Source organism: Lepus europaeus, chromosome 5 (assembly GCF_033115175.1).
Source record: "Lepus europaeus isolate LE1 chromosome 5, mLepTim1.pri, whole genome shotgun sequence".
Taxonomy (NCBI): Eukaryota; Metazoa; Chordata; class Mammalia; order Lagomorpha; family Leporidae; genus Lepus; species Lepus europaeus.
The window spans coordinates 108,071,090-108,088,172 of record NC_084831.1 but is presented as its reverse complement, the minus strand read 5'-3'; the positions used below and the strand labels follow the sequence as shown (position 1 = coordinate 108,088,172).

General features: G+C 58.1%; 2 protein-coding genes across 3 annotated transcripts in view; one reads left to right on the top strand and one right to left on the bottom strand.

Annotated features, from left to right (window-relative positions):
- Positions 1 to 17,083, bottom strand: part of HIPK1 (homeodomain interacting protein kinase 1) — a 251,253-nt gene that overhangs the window by 54,285 nt on the left and 179,885 nt on the right. The window lies entirely within an intron of this gene.
- SYT6 (synaptotagmin 6) overlaps positions 1 to 17,083 on the top strand; it is a 57,310-nt gene that overhangs the window by 29,054 nt on the left and 11,173 nt on the right. For both annotated transcript variants that reach the window (XM_062193493.1, XM_062193494.1), the window contains exon 4: positions 16,862 to 16,982. In XM_062193493.1, coding sequence (XP_062049477.1) covers positions 16,862 to 16,982 — 121 coding nt within the window. The remainder of the gene's footprint in view (positions 1 to 16,861; positions 16,983 to 17,083) is intronic.

Genomic DNA, 17,083 nt, shown 5'->3' with positions numbered 1-17,083 from the left:
CTCTGTTTGCTTGTGATGAGGCTGTACTAATACAGGTGCAAGGACACCAGCCACCTGCCTAGCCTCTTGCTACAGTCAGTTGCTCCTGAAGCTAACAACAAGAAAGCCTAATGTGTTTATAAAGAGCTTTCCAGTAATGAACGTTCTCAATGCTGGAAGAAATCCATACTCCCATTTCATCAGCGAGGAAAGTCCCTGGAGGGACACAGGTTTAAAGTGATAACGGAGAGTTATCTTTAAACATGATGTAACTAATGTTACACCTTTCCCTGCCTCCGGGCAAGGTATCCAGTCTTTGTTTTAGGTACTTTGGAGGATACATAAAGCCTAAAAAAAAAAAAAAGAAAAGAAAAAAGGAAGGAAGAAAAGAAGGAAGGAAGAAGTAGATTTCACTGTGAGCCCATTCTCAGAGATAACCACAATGAACAGTTTTGCCAAAACCCAGAACCCGGCCACTGCTTAGGCAGTCACTTGCAGGCAGTGAGGGGCTCCAGCCTAGGAGAGGGGTTGCTGTAGTGGCCGGGTGGGGCCTGGCAGGCTCTGAGAGTAAGTGGTTCCAGAAAGAAGGGAAGTATGTGGCATGGAGAGCAGAGGGAGGGAGACAGTGAGGTATGCAGGGCCAAATCCCAGAGCCGGGTAGTGAGGACAGGCTCAGAGATCTGGTGGCCCCAGGCCAGCCCCTCACCATGGACCCCAGCCACTGCTCATCTCTCATCAGGAGTGGGGGGGGGGGGGGGGGCTGCTGGTCTCCTCTTCCCAGACTCTCTGGGATCCACACAACCTCAGCGCCAACCACAGACCCTCCCTTGGGGCCCTGGGAGTCCAGAGACCACACACGACCCTCCTCAGCCAATCCGCTCCACAGTGGGCGGGGCAGAGGGACAGCTCCAGCTAAGGCCCCGCCTCCAGGCTTGGGAAGGCAGTGTGAGGTCGGTCACTGTCCTGTGTCCCCCGGCCAGGGCAGCTGCGGTGGCCCCTCTCTGCCTCTCGATTCTGGGGGTCTTTCCAGGGATGCAGGACTGGTCTCAGCCAGCCAGGCCCTCCTCACCAATGCCCAGGTCAGGCGCTGTGTCTTGTCACAAGGCCCCCTTGCCTTTCTGTAACACAGATGATTTTCGTACAGTGTCACCTCAGCAAGCTGGGGCAGGAGGAATGACCCTAATGCTCCTGATAGAGAAACTCGAGCTAAGAGACTCAGTGAATAGCCTGGGGTTGACAGCAAGAAATCAAAGCTTTGGCTTTTCTTGTCCGTCATCTCGTGATGCTCCACAAAGGATTTAGTTAGCTCTCAAGACACACAGCAAGCTTTAAAATAAGTTTGACACATCTTACAAAAGTAGCAACAGGGTAAGTACAAGAATAGTGGTTGGGGTCCTCAGAGGCCCCTATGGGACACAGGCAGCCTGCTGTCCCCCGAGGGGACCCACAGGTCAGATTTATGGTGCTTGCAGCTAAGATACAACGGGCAGTGTGGTCACGGAATCCAGTGCCCAGTGAATAAAACAAACCAGATGCTCAGTAAAAAAACAAAACAAAACAAAAACAGAGCTGTTCCTGGGACTAAGACAGCAGAGAATTTTATTATTTTTTATAAAGACAGAGTTACAGAGAGAAGTAGAGACAGAGAGAGGTCTCGCATCCATTGGTTCACTCGCCAAATGGCCACATTGGCCAGAGCTGAGCTGAACCGAAGCCAGGAGCCAGGAGCCTCTTCTGGGTCTCCTACATTTATTCAGGGACCCAAAGACTTGGACCATCCCCCGCTGCTTTCCCAGGTGCATTAGCAGGGAGCTGGACCAGAAGTGGAACAGCCAGACTTGAACCGGCACCTATATGGCATGCTGGCACTGCACGCTGGGGCTTTAACCCCCTGTGCTCTAGCTCCAGCCCCCGGAGAGAATTTTCTACAGAGAAACCATCACATAAGGAGTCATATCATGGGGTCTCTGAATTCCAACATCCTTATTGATACCTCTGAGCCTCAGTTTTTCCATCTGTAAGAGTTTTTTAAAAATTTATTTGAAAAGCAGAGTGACAGAGCGAGAGGGAAAGACAGAGAAAGATCTTCCATCCATTGGTTCACTCCCCAAATAACTACAACAGCCAGGCCTCAGCCAGGTTGAAGCCAGGAGCCACGAACTCCATCTGGGTCTTCCACGTGGGTGCAGGGGCCCAAGCACTTGGGTCATCATCACCTGCTTTCCCAGGAGCATTCACAGGGAGCCGGATTGGAAGCAGAGTAGCCAGGACTCGAACCAGTGCTCCCATATGGGACGCCAGTGTAGCAGGTGTCGACTTAACCCTGTGCGCCCCAGCGCCAGCCCCTCAGGGGCCTTTTTGAGAATGAGTAACTGAGAGAATGGAGGTGAAGCTCTGCCACACACCGCCCAGCTCCAGAAGCATCTGCAGAAACCACAGCCTGGGGCCGTGAGTGCAGCAAGTCTCAGCGACCGCCTTGCAGGGCACCAGGCTGGATTGCCATGGCCATCGAGAGCGTGGGCCCCGGGGTCTGGCTGCCGGGGTTCGAGCTCCAGCTGCTTCCTGTGGAGCTGCGTGGGCTGGTTAACCTAATACGTCTGAGTTTGTCTGCTCCTCCGTGTCACGTGGGTGCCACGCATTCCTGCTCCATGAGGTTGTTCTGAGGATTAACAGGAGGGCACAGACACCGAGCACGCCAGTGCCCGGCACACAGCAGTGCTGAGTGACAGCTAGGGTGAGAGCATCTTTACGGTGAGGGTCAATCTCCTCCTCATTGTCCTTACGTGTCAGCGGCAGGCACACCCTGCCCGTCACTTCCCACTGCCCCGCCTCGGTCTTGTTCACTTGCACGTCCACTATAGCTCTGAGCCTGGGGCCTTGCATCTGGTGGGGACTCAGCTTACACACGCGAGATGGACGTGGGAAGTCAGGGACAGGGCCTCCGGTGTGGTCTGGGGGCTGGAAAGCTCCACCTGGCACCCACAGGGCCACACAGCCCTTCGGAGCCTCCGCTTTCTGATCTGTAGAACATGAACGGGTCTTTCTCACTGCTTGCCAGAGGGCTGAGTACTGGGGAGCTGCTGCCTGCCCAAGGGGCACAGGGGGCACCTCCTCAAAGAGTGGCAGTGGGAGACCCGGGACCTCCCACTGCCAGGTGCTGGCTGCCCCACAGAACCATGGCAGGTGCAATGGCAGGGACCCCAGGTACACAGAGCACCCCCCAGGGCCAGGGGATCAGGGATTCCCATGCCAGGCCTGGTGGGAGGGGGCCTGGGTCTGTTGGGAACGTGCTATTCCCTCAACATTCAGGGTCTACTGCCTTGAAGCAGAGTCGCCTAGGCTGCCACAGAGAGGCGATGGCTCTACCCAGTGTGAGAGGAGAGGCAGATGGGGACGGAGGAGGGAGGAAGAGGTGAGAGGATGCTGGCTGCTGTGTGGGAGGGCAGGAAATGCTGGGCAGGACTAGGAGATGGCGGTGCTCATGGCTGGGGTAGCCAGGAAGCAGTGGGACCCAGGATGCCCACTGGAGGGCCGGGGGAGTGGCCTGCAGGGCGGGCCAGGGGGGCTACTCCTGAGCTGAGGGCTTCTCCAGCCCATTCAGTGCAGACATGGTGTCTTCTACCAGATGGGAGGAAGGATCTGCAGTCCTCGGCTGTGGAGCACAGGCTGGGACCAGAGCTCCATGGGTCCCTCTCCTCCCTACCCCCAGGGCTGTCCCCCAGCCTGAACCTCCATCTCTCACCGCTCTTTTGCTCTGTGCTGGTGCCTGGGAGGGAGGAACCAGCCACCAGCGGCACCTGCTCCCCAGTGGAAGCCATGAGCGGGTCTGGCTGAACACACGACCTGTCACTTTTGTTGGTGCTGCAGTGAGGGAGCCTATGGGTTTTATCACCATGGCTCGAGGGGAGCAGAGGGGGAGTGGAGGCCTGGGGCCTGGGCCAGAACAGCCTCCCAGCAGAGAGCTCTGCGCTTCTGTGGCATTTTGGGGTTCCGGAGCCCCGCCGCATTCTCTCCCACACTGCTCGCTGCTCCTTCGGGTGCAGCGTGGTGAGAATGCACTCGGGGATGGTGGAGGCTCCCCACGGGACGGAGCAGGAAGGGGGCTGAGGTGGGAAGAGACTGCTGCATGCTGGGCACCGGGCACGGTGTGTAAAGTGCACACACTCGCAACGCACACACTTGCAACGCAAGTGCTCACGCTTAACCCTGCCTTCTGCAGGAGGAGACGAAGCCAACTGGTCCACGCATTCAGCTTGCTGTTGAGTCCATCATTTGCTGGCCAGCTGCAGCGTCAGGATCTGAACCAGGCCCCCGGTTCTCGGCTTAATGTTCCCTCGAAGTTCATTCTTTGCCAGGAACGCCCGAGCTGGAACCTGGGGCCTGAGAAAGCCTACAGGATGCCCTCCCGGCTCCTATTGTTGGAGGGGTTGTGGGGCAAGGAAGCCCCAGGGCTAAGAGGAAAGCAAACTTGCAATGAGCACAGCTTCCTGTAGCCTCCCGAAGCCAGGCGCCGTGGCCTCTGACACCCAGGCTAGGGATGTGCCCACTCCCACCCACCCGTCCACCCAGGGCTGCCACCAAGCCAGCTGCCCCTTCCTCCTCTTCCGGTGGACTCAGACATCTACGGGGTGCACCTGGGCCGGTGCACCCAGCAGGCCTGGGGCCTCTATCTGCCCCAAGACAGCAGGGGAATGAGGGGTTTGCTGCATTTCCATCTTAGGTCTGCGGCTGGTAGCTGCCATGCTCTCCCCGTGGTTTTCTCAGATGCCACCAAATCGGGGGCTTAGGGCCCCGCGGGGAGCTGCCTCAGGCCTGGCAGTGCTGCCCCTATGGGGGGTGGGGGTCCAAGACGTGTGGCAACTGTCACAGTCACACGGCTGGGGAGCAGTGGGTGGGGAGGGCCGTTACTTCACTGACAGGTAAAAATTCCACCTATTTCTGTGTACTGTGCAGTATTGTGTTTTTCTCCTGACTATAGCGTGGTGCCTGTGGATAACCTTCCCCACCCGTCCCCCTTCCCTCCCCGGCCTCTCGTAACTGCCGCTCAACTCTGGCCCTCGAGGAGATCACGTGGGAGTGAGATCGGGCAGTATTTTTCCTCCCGGGAAGGAGGGGATTGGAACAAACTCCATGCGTGCCCAATGGGGAATGCTTGCACAACTCACTCTCGCAGCACATCCTCCCCAGTTGAGGGGAGGAAAGACCAAGGCCCCAGCCTGCCACCAGATCCTCAGTTGGGAGTTCTTTTGTGGTGTTTACTGACACAACTTAGAAGGCCAAGGAAACTGAGCTCCTTGGTTTTGGAGAAGAGGCGATGGCATCAAATTGGTGCAGTCTTTAGAGGTGTCATGTTAGTTATGGTGAAACCGTGGGCGGGACCTGGCAGGAGGCAAGGGGCAGGCCGAGGGCCTAACGCCCCAGGAGGCATGGGTGGGACATCATGGAGAAGTGCTGGAGTTCCAGGATACAGAACTCTCGGAAGAGTGGCAGTGAATGTTTGCAAAGTGGCATTTATTGTTTCGTGTGGCCCCACTTGGACTCTGGGACTGGGAGATGGGCCATCGCCGTGCCCTCTTGATGCCTAGGGGCTCGTGGGCATTGCCCTGCTGTGATCCCCAAAGATCCCTAGGATCCCACACTGACCCAGGGACTGAATCTTGTGATTTGACACGTTGAGTTCTCTGGAGAATCCCGTAGGGGCTGCAGGCCGTGTCCTCAACCACCCTCAGGACCTACAGAAGCAAGGGAGTAGGTGAGGGAAGTACCTCCACCTGTTCGCTCGGTACTTCTCCATGTGTGGTCCTGTCTCAGCTCATTTTCTGCGGTGATCACCGAATATGCCAGGCTGGTTCATTGATATAGCATAGAGGTCTATGGAGCTCACGGTTCCAGGGGCTGGGAAATCCAGGAACACAGCGCCAGCATCTCCTCTGTATCCAGTGAGGGCCTTCCTGCCGCATCGTACACAACAAGGTGAAACAGAGCAAGTGAGCTAGCTCAGGTCTCATCTTGTAAGGCCACTCAGACATCCTGGGGGCTGCACCCTCCTGACTGCAGGCAATCCTGATTACCTCCCAGACACTATTAACACTGGATTTGAGGATTTGGTTTCCAGCACCTGCACTTTGCAAACACCAGGCCAGGTGCCTCCTCCCAGTGCTGGTGGCTGTGCCCTGCAGCGTTGGGAGGAGAGATGTGTGCAGAGGGCTCAGGGTGCTGCCCCTGAGCTGCTGCTGCCCGAGGACAGGGCTCTGGCCCAGGGTTCTGCCCCTGGCTGGCCCAGCTTCCTGCTCTGCCCCCTCTGCCACAACGCAATGTCCCCAGGAGCAGGTCAGCACTTAGAAAGACAATGACGTAGCATCGAGAAATGACAGGCTGCAGTCAGGGGCCACGCTGGCTGGGTTTGAGTGAGCAGGAGATGGATCCTCTTGCAATCTGTGATGCCAGGTGGCACTGCTCCTCTGTGTCCTTCCAAAAGGAGGCAGGCAGGGGCAGCAGAGGGGAGGCCGATGCTTTAAGGCTTAGAGTCGCCTCTCCAGGGTTCCCGCTGCCGGAACACCAGGACATTTCACCTTTGGAACCCCAGGACCCTCAGCACTCCTAAGCCTGGATAACCAGCAGCAGCAGTGGACTAGGGCGTGGGCAGGGGAGCGTGGGCCGTCCCAGAGACAGCTAAGTGGGGTGATGGGGAGCAGCCAGGCCTTCCCAGACAACACACCTGAGTCCAATCCACACTCACCACCAGGAAGCCTTAGGCAAATTACTCTGCTCCTAGAACTTGCAGTACAATTTGATGATCATTGTGAGTTCTTCCACAGGACGTAGTGAGAGTGTAATAAATCCAATATGTATTAAGTTCCCAGCATAGGGCCTACAAAACGTAGGTGCTCCCTTACAGCCATTCCCCGCCTCCCAGTCCTGGCGACGGTGCTGCTTTTGTTGTTAGAAAATCCAGAAGCAATTGTTGGGTTTTGTTGCTTTTTTTTAAGATTTATTTATTTATTTGAAAAAGTTATACAGAGAGAGGAGAGGCAGAGAGAGAGAGAGAGAAAGAGATCTTCCCTCTGCTGGTTCACTCCCCAGATGGCCGCAAAGGTTGGAGCTGTGCCTATCCAAAGCCAGGAACCAGGAGCTTCTTGTGGGTCTCCCATGCAGGTGCAGGGGTCCAAGGACTTGGGCCATCTTCTATTACTTTCCCAGGCCACAGCAGAGAGCTGGATCGGAAGTGGAGCAGCCGGGTCTCAAACCGGCATCCATATGGGATGCTGGCACTTCAGGCCAGGGTGTTAACCTGCTGCACCACAGCGCCGGCCCCTGGTGACTGTGCTTTGATTGCCAAAATAAGTAGGTTAAAGAAGGGACCAGACCTCAGCATCCTGGCCAGCGTGTGTGCACTCAGTCAGTGCTTCCGCCTCCAGAGCGTGTTCAAACACAGGTGTTGGCCCCGCCCCCTGAGGAGGATGAGCCGCAGGAATTCCTAGTGCTGCTTATGCTGCTGGACAGCGATGGCGCTAAACAACATCTACAGTTTGGTGTGTGTGCAGGGGGTGGGGGTGGTCTTGGGCGTCGTGAAACACTGTCGTGATTCCTAAGCCCGCTAACGCTGGACGAGGCCTGAGCGCTGGCTACAATGTAGCCATCCAGTGCGCCTTAATGCACAAAGGGGAAAGGCAAAGGGTGAGAATGAGGCACTGTCCAGGAGGCCAGGACCAGCCCAGCACCCACAAGGCTTCAGTGCATCCAGACTCTTGTTTGTGCCCAGCAAAGGAGAAGAGAGCCTGTCATGGTCCCTCCTTTTTCATGACAGGTGTGGCTGCATTAGGACATGTTCCATGTCTTCGAGATTATAACAGGATCTGAGCCAGGCAGACACAGAACCTCCTCGTTGGCCTTCTGCTATAAGCCGAGGCTACCCAAGACTCACCCCGGCAGCTTGTCAATGATTCGGACATCCAGGCCCCAACTGCAGAGGTTGTGAGTCAGTGGATCTTGGGGACAGTCAGGAATCAAGTCCTCACCTCTTCGGTATAGTGCAAGAGCTCCTAAGGCCACCCCTGACTGACACCCCCGGGCAGACCAAAGCGGAAGTTAAAGCAAGGAGCCGCTTCTATCACCTGCGGTTCCACCGCCCTCGTAACCACAAGCCTGGCAAAGCTAAGCTACTGATTAATTCAACAGGGGTTTGTCAGCACGGATTATGTGGGTGCAGGGTTCCAAGCGCTTGAGCTGTCCTCCGCTGCTTTCCCAGGCCATTAGCAGGGAGATGGATCAGAAGTGGAGCAGCCGGGACTCAAACCGGCCCCCATCTGGGATGCTGGCATTGCAAGCAGTGGCTTTTCTGCTGTGCCACAGCCCCGGTCCCCCAGGTGGTGTCTTAACCACCACACTGGATGCCCACCTCTCACGGGAGGGTTCTGAGCAAAGGTGACACCACCCGTCTAACAGTTTGGAAAGAGCACGGGGGCAGCGGTGTGGAGAAAGGGACGGATGAGCCCAGGAAGCGGGGTGGCCACTGGGAGGCGTGGCCCATGGGCGGGTCCACATGCCTTGGCCTCCGCATGGCACGAGAGGTGGAGGCGGGTGGCAGAGCCAGGATGGAATTGGTAAGGCCAGGTGATGAAGTGACACACAGAAGGGGGGCAGGGTTGGAGAGGGTGGCTCATGTCTGGCTTGAACACAGGTGTGGTGGACAGGCCGTTTACTGAGTCAGAGACAATGAGCCGGGCACCCGGGAGCCTCCCAGAGGTCGCAGGTGTCTGTGTGATGGTCACACGGAGATGGCACGGGGGGCGGATGGTCAGGGGCCTGGGGGGAGGTGTGCTGAGGGGTCGTCAGCAGGTACATCCTGAGCAAGCAGATGGGTGTCAGCATTGTGAGTGGGTGAGTAGAGGAGAGCGCCCAGGCCCACACAGAGGCCACGCAAGGAGTGGCCGCGGAGCCTGTGGGCAGGAGACGTGGAGAGGGCAGACGAGGTCCCCAAGGACCGGATCCAAGGCGAGGGCCTCTGCCCCAGCCTCCCCTCTCCTGGACAAGTAGCCTGTGGTGTAGTCTTTCCGGCGTGCCCGGGCCCTGAAGATATCAGGTGGTGTCAACACTGGGGGCCATTGTGTCTTTCCAAATGGTGGTGCCCAAACCCTCTACCTCCATCCCTTCTAGAAACGCTCCAAACTACTACCTTCACTCCCTCGTAGTAGCCCCTCTTCATCTCCACTCACCTTCCAAATCGTTAGGGAGAGAGCTGCAGCCCGCAGTGGGATTCTGACTCCCGGATTTTCACCCCAAAGTGATGCGTGCGTGAGACACCAACCCTCTTTGCCAGAGCAGGCTCCCGAAGGGGAGGCGGGGAAAGAACCCATTTCCCTGAAGATGCTTGGACACAGCGACATCGGACCCGCCCAGCCTCAACCATCTCCCCCGCTTCCTCCTGGCCCCTCTGCTGCACCCCAGCTGCCCCGTGTGTGCGCACAGCTCTGCGTCCACACTGCAGGCTGAAGCGGGAGCGTGTTGAGTTCGTTCAAGGCGCCTCCGTTCTGTGGATGATTTATTCATAACGCTGCCAGGCCCTTGAGGCAAAAAAGCAGTTGAGAGCAAAAGCAGGCGTGGAACAAACAGAAGCTGCCCCAGCACCCAGTAGGAAGCCCTGGGCTGGTGGCATCACACACACAGTCACCTCTCCACCTCTGCCACCCACGGCATTCCTGCCGGAGCCCCGGGAGCCCAGGGCTGCGGAGGAGCAGGGAACCAAGGCAAGGGTGACCCAGGCCCGGAGCTCACAGCAGGAGACCCCTCTCAGCAGAAGGAGCGCCCACCCCCTGGGGCTCCCCGCTCCCAGCACAGCGTCAGTCCCCTCACTCAGGGGGACACCAGGTCCTGCCAGTTGTCTCGGAGGTGTCTTGTCTTTGCATTAGGGCATTTGTCACATATGAGCCTGGGCCTTTAAGGCCCAAGAGCCATATGAGCACACCATGGAGCCAGCAGGGGTGATCCTGGGAGGTGACAGGGCAACTGGACTGGAAGGACACATGTTGTCCAGGTCAGCAGAGGGAAGGAGGGGCTGTCAGGCGTCAGGCAGAGCGGGATGAAGGCACGGAGGTGTGACAGACCTGGAGAGTTCAGGGAGGAGAAGACACAGAGTGGCAGCTGGAAGCGTGGACTCTCCAAGCCTGGGTCACGTCCTAGCTCAGCCATGTAGTGGCTGTGCATCCTTGGGCCTGTTGTACACCCTCTCTGTGCTTCTGTGTCCCCATGTGAAGGGTAGGATGGTAACAGTACCCATTTCATAAGACTTTCATGAAGATTATACAGCTAAGCATGGGTAAACCCTGGTGACAGGACGGCATATGCTGAACACTGCGTAAACAGTAACAGCTGCTCCAGGTGGGGTGACGCGTACCTGGGGCACCATGGCACAAAGCGAGGCTGGTGGGAAGGCTGGGAGCCACTGGATGCTGTGGGGCAGTGGTGTTCAGGCTGACTCCCGGAGGCCCAGGGGATGCGGGCAGGCCTCTGGGCGCCCTGGCTCCGAGCCACTGTGCATCTGTTGGACCTGCTTGGGCTTGGCTTGGAGAATGGGTTGTCTAGCTATAACGCAAGTGTGCGGCAGCATCCACTGGATGACCCTGAGAGCTGTGACCGGCGGGGAGGGTGCTCAGGGGTGTGAGATGGTGCACGTCTGAGTTAAGGTAGCACAGGGCGAGTGCGAGGGAGGGCCTCGGGGTTGGGGGACATTTAGAAGGGAGGCCCAGCGTGGCTCGGTGGCGAGCAGGTGTGGGCTGCGGGAGGGCGAGGGCTCTGGGGCGTTCTCACTTGCCCTCCTGGCCCTGGGGTCTCCTAACGGCTCCTGTCCCCGCGGCAGCTCTGCTCTTCTCAGGGAGTGCAACCCGAGGACCCTCAAGGCTTCCCCCTACCTCCCTCTTATCCTGCCCTTGCTGCAGTCCTTGCCACACCCAAGAGCACAGCCCCACGGCCTCCATGAGGAGGCCCTCTCAGCGAGCTCCCCCGCCCTCGGCTGCTGTGTTTCCAGCACCACTTGCCCAGAGCAGCCGCTCGCCCCTCTCTGTGTCCTCTGTGGAGTCACTGGTCCCCTCACCACCCTATCGGGCTATCTTGCTTCATTCGTTTTTGTCTCCCTCCCCTAGAAAGCAAGCGCCTGGAGGGCCGGAACTTGGCCCTTCCAGAGCCAGCTGTGTCCAGCATGGATGGCACGCCTGGCAGTGGTCTCTGGGTCGGTGTCTGGGTGGAAGGTGACAGCGTGGACTGGGTAGGCGACAGAGAAGGAAGAGCAGGTGCAGAGACAGAGACAGTCTCCCACGGCCTGCAGAGCCGAGAGCAGATGCCTCAGTACAGGCAGCCAGGGAGGCCAGGCAGGGCCCTGTCCCTGTTCCTGACTCACCTGGCTGCGCTCTGTGCTCGTCTCATGCCCACCGTTGCTTCCAGCCACCTGGAGCCTCTCATGTGCCCTGCACGCCACATCTCCCACCCCCTTGTCTTTATGCACCTCTAAGTCGTCCACCTGGACATTCTGCTGATTCGTCCACCTGCTTGTTCTCTTCTGGCAAACTCCCTTCACCGTCCTGTCTACATCCTTTGCCTCTGGGACAGCTACTCCGACACCTGGTGGAGTTTATCGTCCCCTCCTCTCGTCTCCACGTTTGTTCACATCTCTGTTAAGGCACTGATCAAACCAAACCGTATCTTAGATGCCTCCCTCTCGCCTGCTCCCACCCAAGAGCGTGAGCTCTTGATAATCTCAGTAATAATTCTGACAGCACCCAGTGCCTCCTGAGTGCCTAGCACTTTGTACAAATTCCCTCCTTTAACCTTTGCAGCAACCTTAACAGGTGTGTCCTGCTTTAGCCCCAGTGTTTAGGTTAGGATACTAGGACTGTGACAGGTTAAGGGACACTACTTACAGTGTCAGAGCTCAAACTGGGACCCAGGGATGCCTGTCCCCAAATTCATATTTTCAAGCATTTGCTTGTAGGGCAGTACTTCCTGAGCACTTATTATATACCAGGCACTGGACCAGACACGAGAGGTAAAGTGATCGATGAAATCGGGCCTGTCTCTGCCCTCGAGGAGCCTACACACCGGCAAAGAACACAGACATTCGTGTGTCATCCCCAAATCTGCATAAACCTGCAGCTGTAGCATGTGCCAAAAAGGGGCTCTGTACGGCCGGGGGCCGGCCTGGCTCCACATGCTGGCCTCCACCTCCGACTCTGTACCGCAATACCGAGTCTCAGGCCTACACAGAGGAGCTGCTCGCTGGTTGTTTCTTGACCAAATTGGCTTCCACTCCAGGATAACGAGAGCCCTTCCTGCCCAGTGCCTCTGAGATCCGCTCTCGGTCTCCTGTGGCTTTCCTGAAAGTGTACCCGATGCATCTCTGCTGATGGGGAGAGATCCAGACGAGCACTTAATGGTTGAGAGACCAGGAGTGTTCTCTGAGAGTGGGGAAGCATCGGGCTGGCTCTGCCCGGCCTGGAGTCCCAAGTGCAGACGTTGGCAGCACTCAGTGCCTGTTTAGGGGGAAGCGTGTCTGGGGCAGCGTTTGCATTTCACAGTGAGACCGCCAGGTCCCTTGAGGTTACGCATCCTTAAGCCATCTCCACTGGTAGTGGCCGATGATAGATCTTTCAGGCTGAGCCCTCAGCTCTTGTGGCTGGTAGGACCTCCAAGGATCCAGTACCATCCCTTCATTGTGCACACAGAGACGGGAAGTGACTTGTTCACGGTCTCACTGCTCCTGAGTGGCAGTGGTTATTGACTTGGGAGTCCCTGCTGTTGCTGGCAGCCCGGAGGGAGATGCTTTGCTTTGTGCCCAGGGCGATGTGAGTGCATCCAGGAGAGATGGGTGCTTTAAGGAGGTGTCGCAGGTAGACTGCATGGGGCTGGCGAGAGCAATACTGTGCAATGGCCGGGGCCCATAGATCTCACGGGTGCCGTAGGCAGTGCAGCCAGGGATGCTGCTGATATTAGGGGCAGCGACCTCAAGTGGACAGGTTGCGCTTAAGGACAGATTTCTCCAGGAGCCAATATCCTGGCAGGAGGCACTTCTCCTCCAAGCACCAGCCAAGACTTGCAGCCTACTGGTACCGAGCTCAGACCCACCCTATCAGCCCCCAGATTAGGAGTCAAGAGGGCTAAGCTGGTTTCCGCTGTGTTCGGGACGACAGAGACCTCTCGGCTTGCCGGGGAGCTCATTACCTGCCAGCGGCCCTGAGGTGTCCTCTTGTGACAGCAGGTGGATATGAAAGCAATAATGCGCGGGCACTTCTGCAGCCCTGGTCGCCGCCGGCTTTATGAAAGTCCAATGTCTCAGCCACCCCCGATGAGGACGAAGGCTGCTGAGGTGCACGGGCTGTGGTGCCAAGGAAAGACCCAGCCAGGACGGCTGCAGGCTGAGCTGGGGCCCGGCTCCCAGAGTGTGAGGCTGGCTACGGGGAGATGCCAGCTCTCTGTGTTTGCTTAGCTCCCACGTCTCTATTGACTCAAAATTAACTTATTTATTTTCCTTTATCGAATAAGCCAGTCCTATCCTGCCTGCATGTGCAGGGGAGTCATTCACTGAGCCAGGAGCTGCCAATTTTCTGGCAGGTTCCATGGCTCAAGTCCCCGGATATGGGCTTCACGTGCCTTGGCCCCTGTTTCCTCTCTGCCTCCAAGGCACAGTGGGATCTTGGGCCAGTCCCTGGGCAGTCTGGACCCGTCCGTGGAGAGAATGGAGTCACTGCTGGCTGCGGGGTTGGGGGCCTGCACACTGCTGCAGACTGAGCATCCTCATGCCCGCCTCTGCCTTGGCTCTTTGAGAAAGAGCAGCAGCCCTGAACTCAGAGAGGCTCCTGCCCTCCAGGGAGCTGCCCCCGAGAGCAGCTCCCAGAGCCCTGTGTGGTTTCCTCCATACTCACGATGCCTCATATCTGCTGGCAAGTCTCCCAGGGCCATAACGAATCAGACCCACCCAGAAGAGACAGCCAGTGGAGGCACAGCTCCACCCCTGCAGGATGGCATCTGTGGGGGACTGGGGGGCAGCAACAGCAGGGCTCACTGCCCCTCGGGGGCTATAGGAGGTGCCAGCCCTCTGCCCAGGCCCTGGCTGCATCAGGCACAGACACGGGGAGCTGCTTCCTCTGGGCTCCGTTGGCTGAAATCAAATCGTCCCTTTCCATGGGCTTTCCTGGGACCCCATGTGCTGCAGGCTCCTCCGAAGCCCATGTCGGGGTCGAGCAAGGACCAGCACCATTGGGCCTCTCGTCTCAAGATGCTGGGGAAGGGGGCTTTGATGATGTGAGCTGTTCCAGGGTGGGAAGCCCTGTGGGATGCCGGGGAAGCGACATGCAGTGTGGGATGGACCCTGGGCAAGGGTCCCTGGGGAGACTCAACCTTGGGTTCTGCAGCAGGTTTGGGATTGTCTAAGTGAAGGAGGAGAAAGAGAAGAATTGGGGCAAAAAGGGACTGAAGCAAGAGCAGCCCCATGGAGCAGAGGGTGCACAGAGAACCGGGAGAGGAAGTGAGACAGGACCCCATCTGCTGAGAGCCCCCAGGGCAAGCTGGGACTGGGCATGGCACAGGTGTGTGACCATCTGGCACTGCAGCACTCAGAATTATGTAGCCATGGCCAAGTTCTTGACCTCAGGAACCAGTGGCTTGCTCTGTGTGCAGCAGGGGTGGTGAGAGCACCTACCTCGTGGGCTCGCCAGGGAATTCAGCCAAGGACCGGGCAGGACGCCTGCACACCGCGAGCAGCAGTGAGTGCTGGTGCCGGTTTCCGGCTTCCTGAGCCTGAAAGTGTTTCTGTGACTTGGGGCAGGAGCGGGCCTTGGGGGGTTACTAAGGGAAAGGCAGAGGCCAGAGCTTCTCCTTGTACCTCAGGAAAAGGACCATTCGGCCAGGTGGACAAGGATTTGTTTCCTGCACGGCACGGGGACTGTCACCTTCCTGCGAGGCTGGGGCACGGGGCAGTTTGTGTCTCCCTCATTTGGGGACTGGGGAGACTGGGGATCCTGGCGTCTTCTTGAACTGGTTGCACCTCACTAGGCTACACTGCATGTGAGAGGCGTGGGGACTGTACTCTCACCACAGAGCATGGGAATGCAAACAGATGGATCAAGTGGCTGAAGTGGCACCCAAGGGGTAGAGGAGCCAGGGTTACCTGGAGATGCTTCCTGGGTGAGCTGGAAGGGGAGCTCACAGGTGCAGGGCATGAACACTCGCCCAAGGGACTCCCAGGGGAGTTCCCTTGGCTGGGCAGAGTGTTTAAACCGAGTGCACGAAGCCCAGGGAGTAGCAGACACAATGCCTGCCACGCGGGGCCCCTGCGAGCCTCCGAGGTGAGAACGTAACCATGGAAGAGCTCCGTGGGTGCTGGTCTTGGATCGCAGGTGCTGTGGAGGCTGCAGGGTCCTGTGTGCTGGAGGTGGTGGCAGCAGCCAGACCCCCTCCTGGGGAACTGGAGTATTCATCACCCTGTACTCCTGCTGGATCTGTTCGGGGTAGGGTGGAAACGGTGGGTTTAGCGCCATCTAGAGGAGAACCTTGGGACTACATGCTCTGGAAGGAGGCGGGAGAGGGCTTGGTGTGGACTCCAGCTCAGGACTCCAGCGAGTCTTCTTCAGTAGAGACTGGCTCTTTGTGAGGTGTGGACAAGAAACCTAAAGTCACCTTTGACTCCTCTCTCTGAGAAGACACCTCCTCCGGGAGGCCTTCCCTGCCTGAAGATTCAGCAAGTGTAGCCTCCTTGGCGTTCTCTGCCTTTTTTCTTCTTGATGCTCTTGCCTGTCCCACGTACTTATGTAGCTCTCTTGTCCTGCTCGGCCCTGATGAAAGGAAACCCCATGAAGGCAAGGATTTGTGTCTGTTTCTTTGTCTCCCAGCACCCCTCTCAGCACCTAGTACATCACAGGTGCTTGGTGAACACTAGGTGAATGAATGAATGACAGATGACTAGGTGGCCCCGCCTGAAGTCAGAGCCACCCAAACCCTGGCGTCCTCCATCCTGGCTCCACCATCCCAGAGCCCCAAGAACCTCGAATCTGCGGGGGAGGATGCTCAGTGACAGTGCCCCTCCGCCACTCGTCACGGGGAGCAGAGAGGACGGGCTCTGGAAGGCACTGCTCCATACGACCCACGCACGGGCTCGCTAAGAAGTTTTTGTGTCCTCTCGGAACCGCCCAGGGAACCTTGCTCCTGGCGCTGTGCGGGGAAGGAGAGGCAGCAGAGCGCACGGCCCCTGCCATGTCTGCTCGTGAAGAAGAACCCCCTAGGGGTCCAGGATGTGATGTCCAGTGTGGGGCGGGGGCTGTGGGCCTCCCCCATGAGCAGCGCGCCCAGAGCAGGCACCGCTGCCTTAAGCTCTCACGCCGAGATTGCATGTTAGAGCCCTGGGCATGGACGCTGCCAAAGCAGAGGGATTGATGACGAGCCGCTGGGCTGGGGGACAGAAGCAGGAGGGCCGCAGAGGGGACCCCTGCGGGCTGCAGCCTGGGTCTTGTCGGGGACACTGCCGGGACCACACACATGCCCGGGGCGGGCGGGAAATCTAGGGGCTCAGTGAGCTGTGGGACAGGACTGGGGCCCCCCAAGATGTAGGCAGCTGCAGGCTTCAGGCAAGGGGTGCACGTCGGGCAGGGCAGACTGGCCAGCTCTGCGCCCAGAATGTGGTCAGAGCAAGAACAAGCGTCCACGCAGGGGGCAAACTCGGGGGAGGGGGGGTGACACTGTGTTCTCTGCCTTCTCTTCCCAGTTATTCCCAGAATAGTGGCCACCTCTAGGGTCTTCCACACATGGCACTGTACCCCAAGAATCTCCTGCCAGGACCCTGGGCTCTCCTCCGGCTGGTGCTGCACACCCCTCACCCGCCCTCTTGTGTGCTTCCTTGCAGGAGAGCGTGGACCTGGGGGAGATCATGTTCTCCCTGTGCTATCTGCCCACTGCGGGCAGGCTCACGCTCACCGTGATCAAGTGCCGGAACCTCAAGGCGATGGACATCACAGGCTACTCAGGTGCCTCCCTGCCCCTCCCCACTGGCCAGACCTTAGGATGCGGAAGGGGGTTTGAGGAGGCTGGCAAAGACCTGCCAGTGTCTCAGAGCTGGGCACCAGCA